Consider the following 21,414-nt stretch of genomic DNA (forward strand, 5'->3'; position numbering starts at 1 on the left):
GGTACTCAATCATTTTTCCCTGTCTGTCCTGGCGGGCTCACAATCTACCTAATGTACCTGGGGCAATGGGGGGATTAAGTGACTTGTCCAGGGTCACAAGGAGCAGTGTAGATTTAAACCCACAACCCCAGGGTGCTGAGGCTGTAGCTTTAACCACTGCGCCACACACTCCCCAAAATAGAGAGGGGGAAAAAATCAAGTGCAAAATCACAAAAATCGTTTACGTCCACTTATCTTAATAAAAACCAGTCTCCTCCTTTTAAAGTCACAAATCAATATCGATGGAAATTTATCTGATGATATCCGCAAATGTCCAATAATTCCTTTAAAGGGGTGCCACAGGTGATTGTCCTACAGAGTCCCCCATTTCGTATCCTTCTTCGGGGGCAAACTCAAGGGCACATCCCACTGCAACTCAAATGTTTAAGTTTTCCATATTATTGCGGTATATGATGAATTGGAGTTCAGGGTTCCTATATATATACTCAGGAGATCACACAGTACATAAGTTGCATGTACACTTAAAATTATGAAAATAATGCAAAAAGAAATCATATAAACCACTGCCTGTGTTTTCTCATATTCTTTTCATAAACATAAATAAAAAGGGTATCATTTAACATTACAAGTAGAACCTTTTAGGACTACTAATGTTCAGTACAAAATGGAATTTTCTAAACAATGAATTTATCTGTTTTTAAGAGGCTTTTGAAGAGACATCTTTTTTGCAAAATGAAGGATGGGTGCTGAGTATTTTCACTGAGTAAATTGTATGATACCTGAATGTTGATTAAATGTATACATGTGTCTTATGGCTGTTTGCAATGCTTATTGCGAATGTGGTATTGTAACCCACCTTGTTAAAGGGGGGGATATAACTAAGGGCTCCTTTTGTCAAGGTGCGCTACGGGGGCTACGGTGGGCTACGGGGGACATTTCATCATGCACTAACCCCTGCGGCAAGCCAAAATACTAACGCCTCGTAAATGGAGGCGTTAGCGACTAGCGCGGCAGGCGGTTTAACGCGCAGTATTCCGTGCGTTAAACCCCTACCGCGCCTTGATAAAAGACCCCTAAATAAACCATAAACCATCTTGGGCAGCACAAAACACTATGAAGTAGTCACCTGGCGGTAGTAAGCATTTTTTAGCCACTGCTACCATTCACGGATATTCAATGCCAGGCCATGTCCAGGCACTGGCACTGAATATCTGAGTTTATGCGACCTGCTTTCTTTTATGCGGTTAAGAGTGATATTCCACACTTAACCACCTAAACAGCACCACACAAAGACAGAACTGAGTTTTATGAGATCCAATTTGGCTGCTTAACTTATGCAGTTAATATCCGATATTCAGCACTTAACCACTTAAGTACCAACTCCACCCCAGACCACCCACAAAATAGCCAGCTTTCACTTTAGTGGTCTGTGGTGATAACTTTTGTCACTAACTGGTTAAATGCCAGAGAATATCAGCAAATAGCTACGCAAAAACAATTTAATTGGCCGGGAGGTATTCTGACCAGTTAAATTGCTTTAAATATCGACCCCTATAAGTGTTTAGATTCATATTTCCACTCAATAGCTAAATCAGAAAGCCATAGCACAATGAACAATAATGAAGAACAAACAGACGTGCTCTAGCTGCCTGCAGGACCAGGTATGCTCCATGAAAGTAAATGGTGCATTAATAAATATTAATGGAACTATTTTGACTCCGACAAGTCTGTAAGCATATAATTTACTGGGGTGGAACAGAATCCTAGCTGCAATTAGGAGCCTCCATTCTTTTAATTGTTTGTTGTCAAAATGCTACTCTAATATCTCACAGGGTTCAAACTGAAATTCAATTGTGCATTTTCCTAATATCCAACTGAAACGGATGCTCTAATCTTGGCATATACATGTTCAATAACTTGTTTATTAATTACACAAATATGACAATATTCTCTCTACAGTATTCACAATCATTGCATTCCTATGAAAATGGAAAACACCTGGTTATAGGAAACAGTAGGTTTTACATATTTATATAAACAGTTGATAAATTAGCATTACTGACACATAAAATATTAATGGATAAAGCTCCTGCATTTTTAGAAAGATACCCGATTCCATATACTCCCACTAGATCCTTAAGATCTGAGGATAAATATCTTCTTTCAGTCCCTTCTCTAAGGTTCATCTACACTCGAAGGGACACAGTCATCTCTGTCATGGCACCGCAAATATGGAATTCAATGCCAATATATTTTATGGAAGAAAAATCACTTGACAGGTTCAAAGGACTTTTAAAAAGCTGGCTCTACAAAGATGCTTCTGAATCCTAAAATCTGGTTTTTCGGATTCCTCTTTATTCAGCTTTCATCAGAGATCTACTAATCTTATAAAAGAAAATTAAAGGGTAACAATTCCCTACCCTAATGTTCTAACCCTAAATGTTCTTCCTTTTTTTATATACATTGTAGTTCAACCTGCCTGCCCTAAGTTTGTTGTGTATTGTCAGTTTCTAATATACACTATGGACTCCTTTCACCGGATTAGCGCGCACTAGCCAACAAAATTACTGCCCGCTTACAAGAAGGCGGTAGCGGCTAGCGTGCATGGCAATTTAGCACACGCTATTCCGCGCATTAAGGCCCTAACGCTCCTTTGCAAAAGGAGCCCTATGTTTTATTGAAACCCTAATTTTATACTTGTAAATCGCTTTGAAATATGATATTGCGATTTAATCAAATTTTTAAATAAACTTGAAACAAACTTGATATCATTGGATATCTAAATTATTTTTTATATTTTATTTTTCATTCAATTCCTCAAAACTAACAAAAAAATCTTATGTTTTATGATCTAGTCAATAGCTACATAAACTACTATTGCTGAATAAACTATATAAGACAAAGGCAACTCATCTCTAAACAAGATTTCTCCCCTTGAAGGGTAACTTGCTGAGGTATGTTTTAGAAGTGGAATCAACAGATTAATTTAATAAATCACAAACCACAATAAGCCAATGCCAAAAGTGTCATTCTTAGCCAAAGCTCTAACCAGATCATTATCAGGTATGTGCTATGTGAACTCTACATTACACTCCCCCCTCCATATTTGTGGGGGTTAGGGGAACAGCCCCTTCACAAATAAGAAAACTTTTCTGAATAACTTTAGGGCCAACTCTGAACCACCCCCGCCTCCCTCCCATGCCCTTGATCTTTCCACACCTTACTTTTAAAGCCTGGTGGTTTAACAGTGAAGAAGAGCAGAAGGAATCTTCCTCCACTCCTACCTCATGCAGAGCCGCAAACAAAAATGGCTGCTATGAGCTCCCGCTGTAGTCTCACAAGAGCATGGGAACTCACAACAGCCATTTTTAATCGCTGCTCTACACGGTGCAGGAGCATAGGAAGATCGCTCCTGCCCGCTTCACTGCTAGACCACTAGGTTTTAAAAGTAAGATGTGGAGAGGTCTGGGAGGCAGAAGGGAGACAGGGTGGTTAAGAGACTCACAAATAACCGAATTCGTGAATCCTAAACACACAAATATGGAGGGGGGGGAGTGTATATCCAAGTACTCATAAATAGCAACCACTGACAATGAAGACTGTATGCAAACCTCCATTATTTGTTTATAATACACGGGTGCCCACACTTTTAGGGCTTGCGAGCTACTTTTAAAATGGCCAAGTCAAAATGATCTACCAACAATAAAATTTTAAAAAACACAAAGCACACTGTACGCAGAGAAAATGTTAATTATCATTTATATTCCGCAGCCGACTTTATGCAATGTCACCTCAGTAACAACTATAAAAAAAAAAGAAAAATATACCCCCTCCCTTTTTACTAAACTGCGATAGCGGTTTTTAGTGCAGGGAACTGCACTGCTCTCGATGCTCATAGGCTCCCTGTGCTAAAAAACACTATTGCGGTTTAATAAAAAGGGGGGCAGCAGATAAAAATTCTCAAAACAGACACATTTTGATCACTAAATTGAAAATAAAATCATTTTTTCTACCTTTGTTGTCTGGTGATTTCATTAGTCTCTGGTTGCACTTTCTTCTTCTGACTGTGCATCCAATATTTCTTCCCTTCTTTCAGCCTCCTGTATGCTTCCTCTCCTCCAGACCTCATTCGCTCCCCCAACTTTTTCTTCCTCTCTCCCTGCCCTCATCCCCTTTCTTTCTTTCTTTCTCTACATCTTTCTTTCTGTCTCCCTGCCCCCCTTTATTTCTGTATGTCTTGTCTTTCTCTCGCCATGCCCCCTTTCTTTCTTTCTGTCTCCCTGTCTTTCTCTCTTCATGCCCTTTCTGTCTGTCTCCTTGTCTGTCTTTCTGTCTCCCTGCCCTCCCCCAAGCCACTGCCGCCATCGAGGAACAGGCCGCCACTGCCGCCATCAGGGAACAGGCCGCCACCATAAAGAGGACACTGAAGCGCTGACCAACCTTCCCCACCTGACATCAATTCTAACGTCGGAGAGGAAGTTCCGGGCCAGCCAGGCAGCGAATGGCTGGCCCAGAACTTCCTCTCCGACGTCAGAATTGACGACGTCGAGTGAGGAACATTGGTCGGACAGGCGCTTCAGCGTCCTCTTTACAGGGTCGGGAAGCAGGTAGAATGGAAGGTAACGCGAGTCTATCACGGCTCTACGATCGACTCACGTTGCCTTAGCGATCTACTGGTCGATCGCGATCGATCTTTTGGGCACCCCTGATCTAATACATGCACAAGTAACATAATTTCTGCAAACTGCCATTTGTAATGCCAAGGTCCAAATCTCAAAGGCTTGTTGTAACAAAGACTCCATCCTATGATCCTTGGGGTTCTTCAATGCTGCACCTCCTTCTACCAGGACAGTAGTCTTTTTAGCCACCACAGAAACCATGGCATCATAGGTCACTTACAGTCCATTCTTGTTATTCACATGTTCCCAATGCACAAATTCGCAGTTGCATCTATTGTGATCAGTATTCCCCATTCATCCTGTTGTATTCATGTATTCACAGACCTGCTCTAAAAAAAACAGCTTTACCGTTATTTAAGATATAGTCCCCAGGTGTCCAGAGAGTGAATTACAAGCATATACATTGCTGTCCCATGCAGGAAACTAACCCTATTTTCTCAATAGAATCCATTGTTCACTTTCCGTGATTCTGAGGTGCAACATGTACTGCTGAAACCTAACCTCTATTTTCCCATAGACTCATTTTGTTATTCGCAATTTCATGGTTTGTGAACATTTTTAGGAATCATACTACCACAAATAACGAGAACGGGCTATAAATCTGTCCTTATCTGGAAACAAAGCCAGATATAACCTAGGCATGAGCTTCTTGATGTGAAACTCTACATCCGGAGTTTTTCATCCTAAAGATATTGTATCACCAAAAGCTCTGTGCACAGGAAAAGACTTAGTAGATTTCCTAATAACAATCAAAAGATGATCATCTGAAGCAACCATCTCAACTGAATAGTCCACTAAAATCTTAAGCACTGCTAACACTTGATAATTTAAACAGGTCAATTTATCTCTACAAAAAGTTACATTAGGAAAGGATCCTGGATGGGTTTAATTTGCCAACCTCAAAAGAAGCTGCACCTGAAGGCAGTTCAACTCAGCCAGAAACTACCAGGATAACATAAAAAAATGGCAGCATTTCCCACAAAAACTGGCTCTGCAGCAGACCAAAAAAAATTCCCCAGAAGATACCAAACTGCTAGCAGGAATGTTACACTGAGATAGCAGAAAAATATCCCCACTGGCTGAAGTCAGTTTCTCCAATCCACTCTCTCAATGCATCCCCAACAGTCAACCAATGCTACGCTTGTTTTCTGGCATCCCCCACCCCCACATCAAACTGACAGCACTTCAACTTTTCTGGCTGTGTTAACCTATTAGCTCCTTGACTGAGTTAAGAAAGAAACAGAGCTGAATGGACACCACATTGGGGAGGGGAATGAGGCACTACAACAAAACTACAGGAAAAAAAAAACCTCTCTCTTTCTCCACACAAAAAAACTGAAAGTCTCATGTTTTCATAGAAAAAGCAGATCAGATAGACGCATACCATATACCAGCTTTTGGTTGTTTTTTTGTTTGTTTTTTGTCTATTGAAGAAACACTTAGCTTGGGCGTTCTAAGTTCCAGTTTTGTGATTAACACAATTGTCCTTTAAGTAACAAAAAAAAGGGTGTCTAGAGAAAGGGACTTGGAACCCCAAAAAAGGAGGAAAAATGATTGACTCGAATATAAGTCAGGTGGCTTAATATTTAAGTGCCCTGCCTTGCCAGGATCTGCACCCAGCGCCCCCTGCCTCCCTTGTCAGGCTCTGCACCCAGCCCCTTTCCCTCCATCCCCTGTCAGGCTCTGCACCCAGCCCCCTCCCTGCCAGGCACTGCACCCAGCCCCCTTACCTCCCTCTCCTTTCAGCCTATGCACCCATCCCCCTTCCTTCCTTTCCTGCCAGGCTCTGCATCCAGCCTCCTTCCCCCCCTCCCTCCCTCCCCTGTCAAGCTCTGCACCCATTCCCCTTCCTTCCCTCCCTCCCAGGCTCTGCATTCTGCCCCCCTTCCTGCCCTGTCCGTCATACCTCCTCTGCCGATCCCTGGTGGTCCAGAAGTACAGCAGGCAGGAGCGAGCTTTCTGCACTCCTGCCCTGCTGCTAACCAGGTCGGTCGGTCGCTGCCATGGCTGTGAGTTCTGTTTTCTTCAGCTGATGAGCGACACAGTGCAGAAGCACGCTTTGGCGCTGCTGCTCGGTGCTGAGTGGCTTCCTGACTAGATCCCGTGAATTCTCATGAGAATTCACAGGAGCCAGTCAGGAAGCCGCTCAACGTCAAGCAGCAGCGCCAAAGCGTGCTCCTGCTTGGTGCCACTCAGCGGCTGAAGAAATCAGAACTCGTAGCAGCTCCCAACTTACCAGGTTACCAATGGGGCAGGAACGTGAAAATCTCGCTCCTGCCCGCTGCACCTCTAGATCACCAGGGATCGGCAGAACAGGTACGACAGAGAGGGCAGGGAGGGGGGGCAGGGTGCAGAGCCTGGCAGGGGCCTGCAATAAGTCTGGGAAGGGGATGCTGGCCCGAATATAAACTGGTTTACATTCGAGTATATACGGTATGTTTTAAATGATTTGCTTATATTTTCTTTTTCCATATATTTATTGTAGTGCATTGACCCAAAGCAAGCACTTTTCAGCATCAAAACACAGTGCCCTGTTGGGTCCACCTAAACACAGAAACACAGAAATGTAATAGTAGATAAAAGCCAAATGGCCCATCCAGTCTGCCCATCCGCAGCATCCACTATCCCCTCCTCTCCCTAAGAGATCCCAGGTGCCTGTCTCACACTTTATCTATCACCCTTTCTATAAAAAAAGTTATTTCCTTAGATTACTCCTGAGCCTATCACCTCTTAACCTCATTCTATGACCTCTCACTTTGGAGTTTCTTTTCAATTGAAAGAAACTCACCTCATGTATATTTAGGCCACACAGGTATTTAAACATTTCTATCATATATCCCCTCTCCCATCTTTCCTACATATTGAGATTTTAAGTCTGTTCCCATATGCCTTATAATATAGACCAGTGTATTGCAAACTGTGTACCGTGGCACACCAGTGTGCCCCCTGAGATTTCAGGTGTGCCACAGTACACTGGGGAAGAGGAGAGATGCCGGCATCAGCTGACTGTCTAAAGGACGTGCCTCTCACGAAGAGAGGCACGTCCTGTAAACAATCTCCCGACGCCGGCACCTCTTCTCTCTGCTGGCCCTTCTCTCCAGCTCTTCTCTCCGTCGGTCCTTCTCTCTGTCGGTCCTTCTCTCTGCTGGTCCTTCTCTCCTCTCGGCGCAAGGCCTGTTTGAAGGGCCTTTGAGCATGCGCTGACATCGGCGCGCTGCCATCACGCATGCACATGACATCATCCCGCCGACTCTGGCGCGCTTCCAGGTGTTTCAAGCCGGGGACAATAGGGTTTAGTGTGCCCCGGTTCAAAAAAGTTTGCGAGACACTGATAAAGACCATCAACCATTTCAGTTGCCTTCCTCTGAACACACTTCATCCTCTTTACATCTTTTTGAAAGTGCAGTCTCCAGAATTGTACATAATATTCTAAATGAGGTCTCACCAGTCTTATACAAGGGCATCAATACCTCCTTATTCCTACTGGCCACTCCTCTCCCTATGCACCCAAGCATTCTTCCAGCTTTTGCTGTCATATTTTCAACCTGTTTGGTCACCTTAAGGTCATCATCTACTATCACACCCAAGTTCCATTCCTTTTTCATGCACAAAAGTTCTTCACCTCCTAAACTGTACTGTTCCCTCGGGTTTCTGCAGCCCAAATGCATGACTTGTGGAATCATTTGCTACTGCTTGGAAGTCCTTTATTCAACCCTGCTTTGTTTTTTGTATTTTTGGAGACATACTATTACCATCTTTTATCTCATTTCGTGTTGTATAGTCCTAGAAGGAAAACTAGGAATTCACATTTATTTGCTTATCCAAAAATTACTGGTTGCAGATACAAGACTTTTTTGGATAAGACTCTCGCATTCCAAGCGGGTAAACAGCAATTTTGGCTGGGTAAATACATTGGTTTAAGCTATGTTGTCTTATGATGCATTTTGTACAGAAATTAAGTCAGTGCTGTTTGACAAATTTATTTCTTAAACGTGGGTACTATTGTTAGCAAGACTCTACTTTGAGTATATCTAAGTAACTGTTATATTTTTAACTATTTGTATTTTGCTGATTGTCCAGCCTTCTTCTGTGTAAACCGCCTAGAAATTGTTTGGTTATGGCGGTATAGAAGAATAAAGTGATGTTATATTCTTTAAGTAGTACTGGTGTGTTTCAGTTTTGCTAGGATGAGTTTTGAAACTATGCAGTCACCTCTACTTTTGACACTGCAGGTTCTCTTGGGCATCATCAGCCTTTTCCCCAATGCAGCTGAGGCTTTCCCAACTTGGAAAACTATATTTATTTAAGTGGTGTCAGGTCAAAAGCACGCCCAGACAATTGAGCGCAGAGCGGAGGCGCGCGCCGCTCAAAATTACTGTTTTTAGGGCTCTGACGGGTGGGGGCGTGGGGGGAACCCCCCTACTTTACTTAATAGACATCGCGCCGCGTTGTGGGGGGATTGGGGGGTTGTAACCCCCCACATTTTACTGAAAACTTCACTTTTTCCCTGTTTTTAGGGAAAAAGTTAAGTTTACAGTAAAATGTGGAGGGTTACAACCCCCCAAACCCCCCATAACGCCGGCGCAATGTCTATTAAGTAAAGGGGGGGGTTCCCCAACAACCCCCCCCCCGTCGGAGTCCCTAAAAACAGTAATTTTGAGCGGCGCGCACCTCCACGCTGCGCTCAATTGTCCGGGCGCACCTTTGTCTTTCGCGCCGTTGTCTATGAACCATTTAAGTACTGTATTTATATACCACTTATTGCCCAAGTGGTTTACATTCAGGTACTCAAGCATATAATAAATATGTGATTCTGAAAGGGGAAAGAAAGCAGATTTTCCAGGGATAAAATCAGAAATCCACTGATACAAAGACACATGCAAACTATGTAAAAACAAATAAAACATGTGTCACTTTAAATTACAGACCTGACTCCTCCATGTCCACTAAAGATACATGATCAGTGTCTACATCACTCCAGCAGTGGCAAACAGGATGGACCAAGAATAGAGCAGTACAGAGTTCTTCTTCATGCTTGATTACACAAGAGATTACAGGGACACACACTGTGCGATCATTCTTCACAGAAACTGACAGTCCATGCTTAAGTGGAAGCACTGCCATACTTCCAACAGCTGCTATTTTAAATACAGTTCAAACAGCCATATAAATGGCATGCTGTCTATACTGTTAAAATAATTCATTGAAAATACCACTTAGACACGTACAGTAAACTTGAAACTAGTCTTATAACCACTGCCTAAGCCAGCATAATGCATGGACAAAATGCTTAGGAAGGAACGGGTTGAAGATGTTACATATTTGGTTAGGCAGACAGAATATTAGAAGTCTATAAAGGGCAGCTTCTTTAGAATAGATGAATATCTGTTGTTACAGGGCAAGCCAAACAAAGCAAGATTTACAGGATCTGAATTTAGCTCATACCTTTTTCAGTAGTGGCAAGGGGAGTGCAAGGTCAAAAATACAGTTTGATTTATGCTCATTTGAAACACACCCCATGTCCCCCAATATGAGAAAAAAATTTATGATCCAGATTTGCATTTTTCTATAGAATCTAACCACATTCAGAAACCTTTATCTATTTAACATATAAAATTTTGGGACCAAGTGGGAGTGAAAAACATTGGAGAAATATGGAATGAAAAAAGTGGAAAATCACTGGACTAAGTGTATAGCCCTTGATGGAGACTTTATTGGTTCGGCTGGCAACTGTTCAGCGACCCCTCGTAAAAGCAGAGAGAAGATGCAGACAAATAGCATGACAGGAGAAGTAGTGGTTTACATTTAGATGACGAAATGGAAGAGAAAAGCTAAGATGCCCCCAATTACCTCTAAAGCAGAGCCTGCAGTCAATCCAGCAGTTTACCAGCATTTCCCATTCACTTCAGGGAGTGGCTCCCTGCAAGACTATATACTAACTGCAAGCAATATACTAACTGAGCCCCATTTCTCCCATTGTACCACTCCATGACTCGCAAACACCTCAACTGCTAGAAATGGCAATAATGTCTTTTCCTGCGGAGGGGAGAGAGGTAACCCAAAGAGAAAGCCTGGAGGACGAGGACCAGGTGATTGTGCCTTCCTCAGTTAACTTTTCAGATCAAGTTGGTAAGTCTGCACTAGCTGGAGAAGTAGGAAGATTTGTTGGAGGAGATGGATGGTAAAGCCTCCTGTAATAACTATAGAGAAGTGTGATCAGCAGTAGCATCTATGCTCAAACTCTGTTCATTTTTCACACAGTTTGCCATACATCCAAGACAAACACTGGTGAAACCTCAAGCAGTGGAGTCTGAGTCTAGTGCTTTAATTTAATAAGTTTATGCAATGGAACAGGATTTGAAATCTGTTAAAGCAATACAAACTTCTTGGATGTTGGATAGAAATATGATACATAGGAAATTAAAAAACATGGAGAATATAGCTAGACATTTGAATGTCGGGATTTTAAATTTTCTACAAGTGTTTTCTATGTCACCAAAGGATTTGTCTTATAAATATCTGAGAGAAGTTCTGAGGTTTCTAGAAGATACATTACCACCTCTAAATAATATATGTAGAGAGTCATTTTATATGACATTTAAATCTGAAAATATTTTACAAAAAACATCCAAAAATTCAGTGCCAAACATGATCATTTTTGAACCAGTAAAACGTCTATCTTTTTGGCTTGAAAACTGCTCTACTTTAGACATTTTTGTGCTCAGCTTTTTTTTAAGGGCCATTTTCAAACAAAAACTTCCAAGAGAAAACCACATAAAAACAAGCCAACAAGGAAAGATTTATAAACTATAAAGAGTTTTATCTCATGCAAAATTGTCATTTCTTTAATAAGACACTAACTATTTTTTCTGCGGCCCTCCAAGGGTTTGAGTTTGAGACCACTGGTATAGAGGTAGCCAGCCACTTAGAGAAATTCTCTGCCAGCTTCCACCAAACTATTAACCAGAGGGACAAGCTGTTTCTCCCTACTCCAAACTGCTCCCTTCCCCTTCTCATTCCAACTGCTTTCTCTCTCCCTTTACACAACTTGAAAAAACTCTGAATATTTCAAAAGAGCCAATAGTAGTTCTATGCTCTTGGCAATGGGACAAATCCGCACAGTAGGCATGATAGCCTCCCTGTTGTCATGACAGCAGAAGCAAAGCAGCTCCCTGCATCTTGAAACCTCTGAAAGATTCAGTAAACAGAAGTATCCCGCCTCTTCACTATAGCCATTGTGGTAAATAGCTCATGCTAACTCCTTAGTGTGGGAAAAAGTGGAAATTGAGTGGGGTAAAGGCAGAGATAGAACATGAACTACACATTGCAGCAAGCACACTGTAAGTAATGTGATGTCAAATGTGCAGTTAGGACACCAAATGCCACCTCAAGAGACGGCATCAGGGCCATCTGTGCTAACTGGGTTTGAAAGTAACACATGGTAGTGAAACTGCAGGGGGAATGCTGGACACTACCCCAATACAGTCGACTCCACCTAACTGCACGCTCTTCGGACCGGATCGCCACGTGCGCTTAAATGGAGTACCACTTGTTAGTCATGAAAAATTACAGTACACTGTAGTCAAATGCAATAAAACTTTTATTCAACCGAATATAATGTAATACGATACAGTTGTAGAAACAGTACTGTTCAGTCTAATGCAATAAAACTTTTTTAAAACAAAAAACACACTACAGTAGTTGTCAACCATCCCAACATTCTACATTTTACTAAAATAATCAGTCATTGTTTTCTGCACACAGATTGCACGATTCAGGCTGTGTATCTGACTACTGATGCTGTAAAATTGTCCATAGTCGTGACAACCATTTATCTCCAGATAACAACGTAACGTGTATAGGGACAAGCGCGTCCGAGAAGGAAACAATATCTGCAGATAGTTCATTAGTTGTGATGACAGCAGCAGTATCTCTATCACCATCAGATTCTTGGTTGTCTGCAGTGTCCTTAATGACTGAACAGATATCGGAATTAGAGTTGTCATATGATGTGGGCAGATCGTTGTCAACGGCAACATACAGCTCAAACTCTTGTGACAAGAGTCCAACTGGGAGTTCAATGGACGAAGCGTCTGCTTCAGCTGTCTCATCAGATGCATGAACGAAGCTTGCCCGTCGATAGCAATTTGAAATTGTTGATGATGAGATTCGACTCCATGCCTCCCGTACCATATGAAGAGAGTCGAGCGCCGTCATTTTTCTCACCAGCTGGCTTCCTGGCTTGCATCAATCACTGCCATTACATATCGTAAGACGAGTGACCTGTAATGACGTTTGAAGTTTGCGATTATCCCTTGGTCCATCAGCTGGATCAAAGAGGTCGTGTTTGGCGGCAAAAACACGAGTTTGATGTTGGTTAATCTTACGTCATTGCTGTATGCTGCACAGTTATCACACAGCATTACAATGTGCCTCCTACGCCTTCTCAGCAGATTGTCAAGCTTCTGTAACCATTCAATCCACAATGTCGCTGTCATCCATGCGTTTTTGTTGCTTTCATATTCAACAGGCAGACGTTTAATGTTTTCGAAGCACCGAGGATTTTGATTCTTCCCAATCACCATTGGCTCAAGCTTTTCACTACCATCCATATTGCAACTGAGCAACTATGTCAATTGTTCCTTTGGCACTTTGAAGCCAACAGCTTCGCTGCATTTGAAGGCTAATGTTCCGTCAGGGATGGCACGCCAGTAGAGGCCCCTCTCATCAGCGTTGAACATGTGACATGGTTCATATCCACCAATGACTGATGGCAACACTTCCATGACCCATTTTCATTTGCATCTTGTTTATCACCATGCTGCTTCTTAAATTTTATGCCATTACAAACTTTCCACCTCTCTAACCATCCGTTTGTTGCTTTGAAATCTTCTACGCCCAGTTCTTCAGGTCCACTGATTGGCAGTTGTCGACTTCTAGCTTCTGCAAACCATCGCAGCAACGCCTGTTCAACATCTCCAGCCTTCCCAAATCTTTTCCGTTTTCTGGTAGGATTGCTGTTGTTTTGCCAGTCTTTCAATATTGCTTCCTTTTTTGGGTAAATCCGAATAATCTGGCTAGGATGAACGCTGTAGTGTTTTGCAATAGAGACCTGACTCTCCCTTTGGTCAAGTCTCTTTAATACATTGACACTTTCAGCCAAAGGCAATGATTTTTGCCAACGCGACGCCATAGTAGAGTACTGTAGGTTCTGAAAGTTTGAACACCTGGCTAGTCCTAAGCTGTAGTTCCGAAACACATGGCTCATCCAATATGTACGAATGCGTGCGTGTGTACAAGGGTGGGTTTGATTGGCTTGTTAGAACGTGTGAATGCAGTTAACTGGAGTGAATGTGACGTGAGAGAATGGCGGTTAGACCTATAACATCTGTGCGTGTAAGAGGATTGTGTGCTTATCAGAAGTGCAATTATCCAGAGTTTATGTCCATTTACTTTAATGTAAAAAACACAGAACTGTGCAGGTCACATGCGGATAACCAACGTACACTTAGCTGGAGTCGATTGTACTTACTGTATACTAACTTTGGCTGTTAATGTATGGTAAGTGCAAACACCTATTGCACTTAAACAAAATGGCATAAAAACATCATAGTTATTTCTAATATCATTTCAAAAAACTGTATACACCTACTGATTTTTAGAGGGAACAAAATGATCTTAAAATGTTTCTTGCATAAGCCCTGATGCTAGTATGTTTATTAAGTTCATCCACTTAGATACCAGAAAGCCAGGTCAACAAACAAGCTGTAGGAACTAGGCAGTACCTTATCAATGAATTAACCTAATACCTTTGTGACTAGCTTTCAAAAGCTTCATCTCTTTCATTAACGTGAATGTACAGTATTAGTATTGGCTATTAGTCACCCAGTAGAAACCATGTGTCAGGTTACAAGTTCTAAAAGTCACTGCTAATGCACTTCAAGAGTGCACATCAGAGGCAGAGAAGAGGAAAGCAGGCAAACTAAAATTGTTAAATTTAATACAATCTAAATTAAACACATTTGTAACTTTTACTTCATACCGATAATTATAACTAATGAACTGATAAAGAGGTATTTCAAATATGCAGACTACTAATATGAATGCTAATTTAATCTAATCTACAATTTCTAGGTTACTCTACCTGTCTAGGTTCAAGGTGACTTACAATTCAGGAGTTACACAGGATGTTTAGGAAATACTGTAAATGAGGTATTTGATATGTACTGGAGATAGGAAGAAGTTGAATCCATCATAGCGGGAAGTATAATGAAAGCATCAGACATACAGTAGTTTCAATTGCAATCCAGTTGAGTGAGATAAAGGTAGAAATAAATTCATTCAATACTTGAATGATGCAATGTTATGCAATTTGTCAAGGTTGGAAATAATTGTTAAGTGTCCATGGTGTATATGTTCTCGAAGAAAAGAGTCTTTAGCTTCTTATAAAATCTGAGGTAGTTAGGTTCAGCTTGATAATCATTGGAAGATTGTTCTACGTCTTTGTGCCATGAGATGTGAAATACAAGCATATATTTAGCTCACCTCTTTGGGAGAAGGAAGGATCAGTAAAAGTGGCTTTAGGCTCCTAGTTGATGTTAACCAAGAGTTGATGAAAAGAGGTTCAGTTGAGTTTGCATATAGGTAATGCGCGCACTGATAGGTAGCCAGTATAGTCTGCTGAAGTAAGGTGAGATGGGAGTCAAATTTTTTCAGTTTGAATATTAGTCTTATTGCTGTGTTTTGTATTAATTGTAGCTTGCAGAAAAGGAAACTCTTTAATCCATCATTGACAAAGTTACAATAGTCTAATTGGGAAAGCACCAGCATTTGTGTCAGTATGTCAAAATGGTGATCATGGAAGAACCGTCTGATTAGTCTTAACTGTCTCATGCTGTAGATGTGCTTTTTGGATTGGTTTATTTTTTCCATAGCTTGGAGATTTGGGATTCATAGGTTAAGGTAGAGTAAAGTATGATTCTGAGTATTTTTGAGGTTTTGTCAATGTCTAGAGTTGTTCTTGAGAGTAGTGTGATGGTTGTGGGGGGTGATTGTGAGGCACTGTGAAACCATAGTACTTTGATTTTATTGAATGTAGCCCTAGCATGTATTTTGTCAATGTTGTCTGATATTTTCTGGGAGGTATTAGTAGAGTTGCATTTGATCGGGATGAGAAGAAGAATGTCATCTGCATATAACAGGAGGCATTCATCGTTGTTGAAGTTAATGTGGCCCAGGGAACTCATGAAAAGTTTATAAAGTATTGGGAAGAGTGGAGATCCTTGCTTGAAGAACGCTACATAATGCTTGCCAGCTTCTGGAAAGCAGTCCATCTTTGCAGATGAGGTAATTCCTATTCTGTAGGAAGTCTTTGAACCAGTTTAGTACAGTGTCCTCAATGCCTATTTTAGATAAGAATATAAGAATAGCCTTACTGAGTCTGACCAATGGCCCACCAAGCCCAAAAGCCCATTCTCACGATGACCAATCCAAGTCCCTACTACCTGGCCAAAACCCAAAAAACATTCCCTCATGTCTTTCTGAAAAACAGACTATGGAATTTTCCTCCAGGAAATTGTCCAAACTTTTCTTAAAACCAGCTACGCTGTCCGCTCTTACCACAATCTCTGGCAATGTGTTCCAGGGCTTAACTATACTCTGAGTGAAAAAATATTTCCTCATATTGGTTTTAAAAGTATTTCCTTGTAACTTCATCGAGTGTCCCCTAGTCTTTGTTATATTTGACGGAGTGAAAAATTGATCCACTTGTACCCGTTCCACTCCACTCAGGATTTTGTAGACGTCAATCATATCTCCCTTCAGCCATCTCTTTTTGAACCTGAGAAGCCCTAACCTTTTTAGTCTTTCCTCATACGAAAGGAGTTCCATCCCCTTTATCATCTTGGTTGCTTTCTTTGAACCTTTTCTAGTGCTGCTATATCTTTCTTGAGATAAGGAAACCAGAATTGAACGCCATACTCCAGATGAGATCGCACCATGGAGCGATACAGGAGCATTATAGCATTCTTAGTCTTGTTAATTATCCCTTTTTTAATAATTCCTCGCATCCTGTTTGCTTTTTTGGCTGCCACCACATATTGGACAGAAGGTTTCATCGTATTGTCTACAGAGACACCCCCTTTTCTTGGGTGCTAACCCCCAAAGTGGGCCCTAGAATTCAGTAACTAGAATTCTTCCCAAAGTACATCACTTTGCATTTGTCCACATTAAATTTCATCTGCCACTTAGACGTCCAGTCTTCCAATTTCCTAAGGTCTGCCTGCAATTTTTCACAATCCATATGCGTTTTAACAACTTTGAACAGTTTAGTGTCATCTGAAAATGTAATCACCTCACTCGTCGTTCCAATTTCCAAATCATTTATAAATAAGTTAAACAGCACCGGTCCCAGTGGCACTCTACTGTTTACTCTCCTCCATCAAAAATGGCCATTTAACCCTATCCTCTGTTTTCTGACCAATAACCAATTCCTAATCCACAACTGAATTTTGCGACCTATCCCATGACTCTTTAATTTTCTCAGAAGCCTCTCATGAGGAATTTTATCAAAAGCTCTTTGAAAATCTAGATACACTACATCATCTGGCTCACCTTTATCCACATGTTTATTCACACCTTCAAAGAAGTCAAGCAAAAATTGGTGAGGCGAGATCTCCTTCGGCTGAACCCATGCTGATTTTGTCTCATTAAATCATGTTTGTCTATGTGTTCTATAATTTTATTTTAATAATTGTTTCCACCATTTTGCCCGGTACTGAAGTCAGGTTTACCAGTGTACAATTTCTCAAAACCTCACAAACTCTATCAGTAGGAGAAAATTGAGAAAGACTGCAAGGTAGACAATGGAAAAGCCACTACTTATCCTTAAGCGGTATAATAAAAATTTTACTGTATTGTATTGCTACACTCGATTCTGCCAAGTACTTTTGACCTGTATTGTCCACTGCTGGAAGCAGGATACTGAGCACGATGAACTTTCAGTTCAATACAGCACTGTTTCTCAACCTTTTCAAGCAAGTAACCCCTAAGCCTAACAAATACCAACCAAGTACCCCCACCCAAGTTCCGCCCCAGACTTGCAAAAACTCCTCCCCTGACTCCACCCCCATAATAATAGTACTAATTGTAATGCAATTTCTTCTATCCATTTTTCATATACACACAATATAATCTTATTAATACATAATGGTAACCACAAAATTAAAAAAACACTAAGCACACTGTATGCCACATGTGTCAAACACAAGGCCCCCCTGGCCCGCAACAGTGCTCCCAGAACCTTCTCTCCGATGTCAGAATTGACATTGGGGGGGGAAGGCTTGTGGGCTGGCCGCATGCAGTCGCTGCATGTGCCTGGCCCGTCCCTGTTGTTGTTGCAGCTGCTGCTGCTGCTGCAGGGGGGGGGAATGGAGCATGTCAGGTGGGAGGATCAGATTTGGGGGTGGAGCAGGGAGGATCGGCGACATTGGCTTCTGCGGGGGGCAGGCAAGGAGAGATCCCAAGCGGCAGCCAGCCCGCTCACCCCCTGAGGACACCGCAATACAGTATAGATCAGTATGTTCTTATACACTACAGTTGCAAAAGAATAAGGCTTGGCTAAAGAAACAGAAGTGGCCACAAAGTGCAGAAATGTGGATATACATTGCAGAAATATGGGGCTAAGAAAAAAATGGCAGTAAAGTGCTGAAATGTAGGGATAAATTGCAGATAAGAGTATATGGGGTTAAAACCATGACATTGACAGCAAAGTGAAGAACCATAGGGATACATTGTAGAAATAGGAGGCAAAACGCAGAAAGATGGGGCTAAAGACAAAAAAGTGGCATCAAAGTACAGAACCCTAGAAATGAATGGCAGAAAAGCGGCAGCAAAGTATAGAAACATAGGGCTGAACTGCAGAAGCAAGAGGCTAAAGGCAGAAAAGTGGCATCAACATGGAGACATATGAAAGGGCAAATTGCAGAAATGCGGGGAAAAGGACAGAAACATGGGGGATGAAGACAGAACAGAGGCATCAAAGTGGAAAAACATGGGGCTAAACTGCAGAAAATGAGATAAAGTGCACAAAAGCGGCAGCAAATCCCAGAAATAAGGGGCTAAATTAAAGAGCAGAGATCGTGACGGTGCTTAAGAGAGAGAAGGTTACCTCCTTCCACTTGAGTATCTTGATGCATATCTTCAGCGCTTCCAGTGACGTCTTGGCCTTGGAGCTGTCCACGGTGACGGGCCTGCGGTGGCCCCGGCCGCCCTCCTCCCTCTTTTCCTTGGCAGACATGGCCTTCCTGAAGGTGAGGCGGCTGTGGCCCCGGGAGGCCACCGATCGCTTGGCCAGGACGGGCCCCTCTGCGGCGAGATCCATTGCCCTCAGGCTCCGGCAGGGGGAGGAGGGGGAGGGGACAGCGGCGAAGGGGTATAACATTCCCCTCCCCCGCCTGGGAGCTGCCTTGTTTGGCCTCGGCCGGTTGACAAAGCAACCGAACGGGGGCTCGGAAGGGACAATTGAGCTCAGCCCCAGCTGACGCGAAACATTTGCAGTATTCATCTGCGGAAGAAAGGCGATGACTAAGAGAAGAATCCATCTACTCCTTCACGATTCCTGCTCGGTGGGGGGAGGGGGATATTCCTAGATATTTTTTGTGCTTTGCGTCTTTCTATTTTTTTCTGGAGTAAATAAAAAATGTTTGTTTCCTTGGGCCAAGAGTCCTATGTATAATAGGACAGTGGTTCCGAACCCTGTCCTGGAGGACCACCAGGCTAGTCAAGTTTTTGGATAGTCCTAATGAATATGCATGAGAGAGATTTGCATATAATGGAGGTGACAGGCATGCAAATCTGCATATTCATTATGGCTATCCCAAAAACTCGATTGGCCTAGTGATCCTCCAGGACAGGGTTGGGAACCACTGTAATAGGATGCTTTGGACTGGAGATTATGGTGCCTTTATAGCTACATAAGGGTTGAAGTAGCACACTTTTGCAAAGCTTGATTCAACTGTATGCCTATTTTTCATGGAAATGTAACTCTCCCTTCTCCGTCCACACCAAAAGCAGGTGCAAAGTCTGCTCTGCAAGCATAATTTGCTAGTCCTTCAAGCTAGGAGACCATTCTCTGCTTGGTAATTAGTATTCCAATCCAGTGCAATAGGTGAGACATTCTAACAATAGGGTTAGTTCCCCATACTCACATGCTGCAAAAGGAATCCACTCTGGATTTTTCACTCTGCCTCCAGTGTACTTCACAGGCCAGTTTGGCGCTCTCTACAGTCTTTTTCTTCTGCACCACGACTGCAGCTGTGTGTGTTCTGCTCTCCTCATTTTATTGTTTTAAATTCAACATAATTTCATCCTCTTTTCAGGCATTTTTGCGTTTGAAGCAAATCTGGAGCTCTGCCCGCTTGAGAATTCACAGACTTCAGTCTTTAGTTGACAGGCCGATCCCTTTTGGATACCTGTTAGCCTTTCTGCACAGTTTTCATTGGAACTCGGGGCCATCCTGAAGTAGTCTCACCTTCTGTTAAGCAGGGGTTGAGCGCAGACTGTTAGGCACGCTTAGGGGGGCTCAGCGCACCTCTGCCCATCCTGGTGCGCATCCAGTGGTCCGCAGAGGTGGAGGCATAGACAGTGGAGTCTGACCAGTAGCCCGAAGATCAGCTGTGAGAGAGCATTCCCAGCATTGTGGCAGTGAATTCTTATTCAGCTACTGAAGAGAGCTGGAAGCAGGTGCAGCTTAGTGTATAACGTCATAGTGAGTAACTCAGAATTGACAGCCTGTGAGAGACGTCAGGGAAAGTTTAAAATGAGGGATTTTCTGTGTTTCTAAGTGTTCCCCCTCATGAAAAATCCTAAAATTGCCAGTTTTAGATTTTGGGAAGTGTAAAAAATATCACATTTTTGGTACAAATTTGGTACTGGTGGCCATCTTGGATTTTTAGCAATTTTTTTTTTCTTCTTCTTCTCCCTGCTTCTTCAAAACTTCATTTTTTGCCTGGAAAACTGCTGTGATGGAGTCCTCAGGGTCTCATGTGACTTCATGACAGGTTTGCACAGATTTAGCACTTTTGGAGCGTCCTTGCACCATGTGCCATGTTGCGCAGCTGAGGCGGGGGGCTGTAGCAACCAGCTCAGCTGCTTCCTCACAGAAGCAGCTGATCAAACACTCGGCTAGCCCGGTGGGGCAGCCTCCATTACTCTCAGGGCTCAGCATGGCTGGTTCTTCGGTCAACCAGGCTGCGGACCCTCGGCAGCCTAAGAAGTGCAAATTTAAGTCATCTAAGGGTGACTCTGTGCCCCAGTGACCAGATACTTTCTCTGACTTTATGAAGTTTTGTGGTCAGAATTTCAAAGAAAATGTTCTGCTGCTGGGCGGTCTCCATCATCCCCCAACCCCAGAGGCATCTTTGGGGGGACATGGAACCCTTGGAGAAATCCTCGCCTCTGCCCACTCCGGCTGTTGCTCTACCTGCTCATGTTCTGGGGGATCCAAACGCTGATCCTGACTTCTCTGATCCATTGTTTGACTGTGCAGTCCTTCCCGGATCAGGGGAATCCGGACTTGTGTGCTGGATCTGCAGATTCCTTGGGGGCTCTGGATCCTGGTGATGATCCTACTGTCCTGTGCTTATTTGAATATGCGGCTCTGCCTGATCTTATTGCTGAATCTTTGCAGGAATTGAATTTAGTGACTATGCCGGCTCCGTCCACTTCTTCTTTTCAT

The 21,414-nt window shown here is 42.6% G+C and overlaps 1 protein-coding gene across 7 annotated transcripts in view; it reads right to left on the bottom strand.

The window, feature by feature from the left end:
- TTLL11 (tubulin tyrosine ligase like 11) overlaps positions 1–19,272 on the bottom strand; it is a 247,354-nt gene extending 228,082 nt beyond the window's left edge. For 3 of the 7 annotated variants that reach the window (XM_033961094.1, XM_033961088.1, XM_033961093.1), the window contains exon 1: positions 18,847–19,269. In XM_033961094.1, the coding sequence (XP_033816985.1) occupies positions 18,847–19,242 (396 nt within the window). In that variant the 5' untranslated portion in view covers positions 19,243–19,269. Of the gene's footprint in view, positions 1–18,846 lie in introns of all 7 variants that reach the window. The other 4 variants (XM_033961090.1, XM_033961091.1, XM_033961092.1 and 1 more) reach the window with 3 other exon arrangements.
- Positions 19,273–21,414: the final 2,142 nt, after the last annotated feature.

The sequence above is a fragment of the Geotrypetes seraphini genome, chromosome 10 (assembly GCF_902459505.1).
Source record: "Geotrypetes seraphini chromosome 10, aGeoSer1.1, whole genome shotgun sequence".
NCBI classification, from domain to species: Eukaryota; Metazoa; Chordata; class Amphibia; order Gymnophiona; family Dermophiidae; genus Geotrypetes; species Geotrypetes seraphini.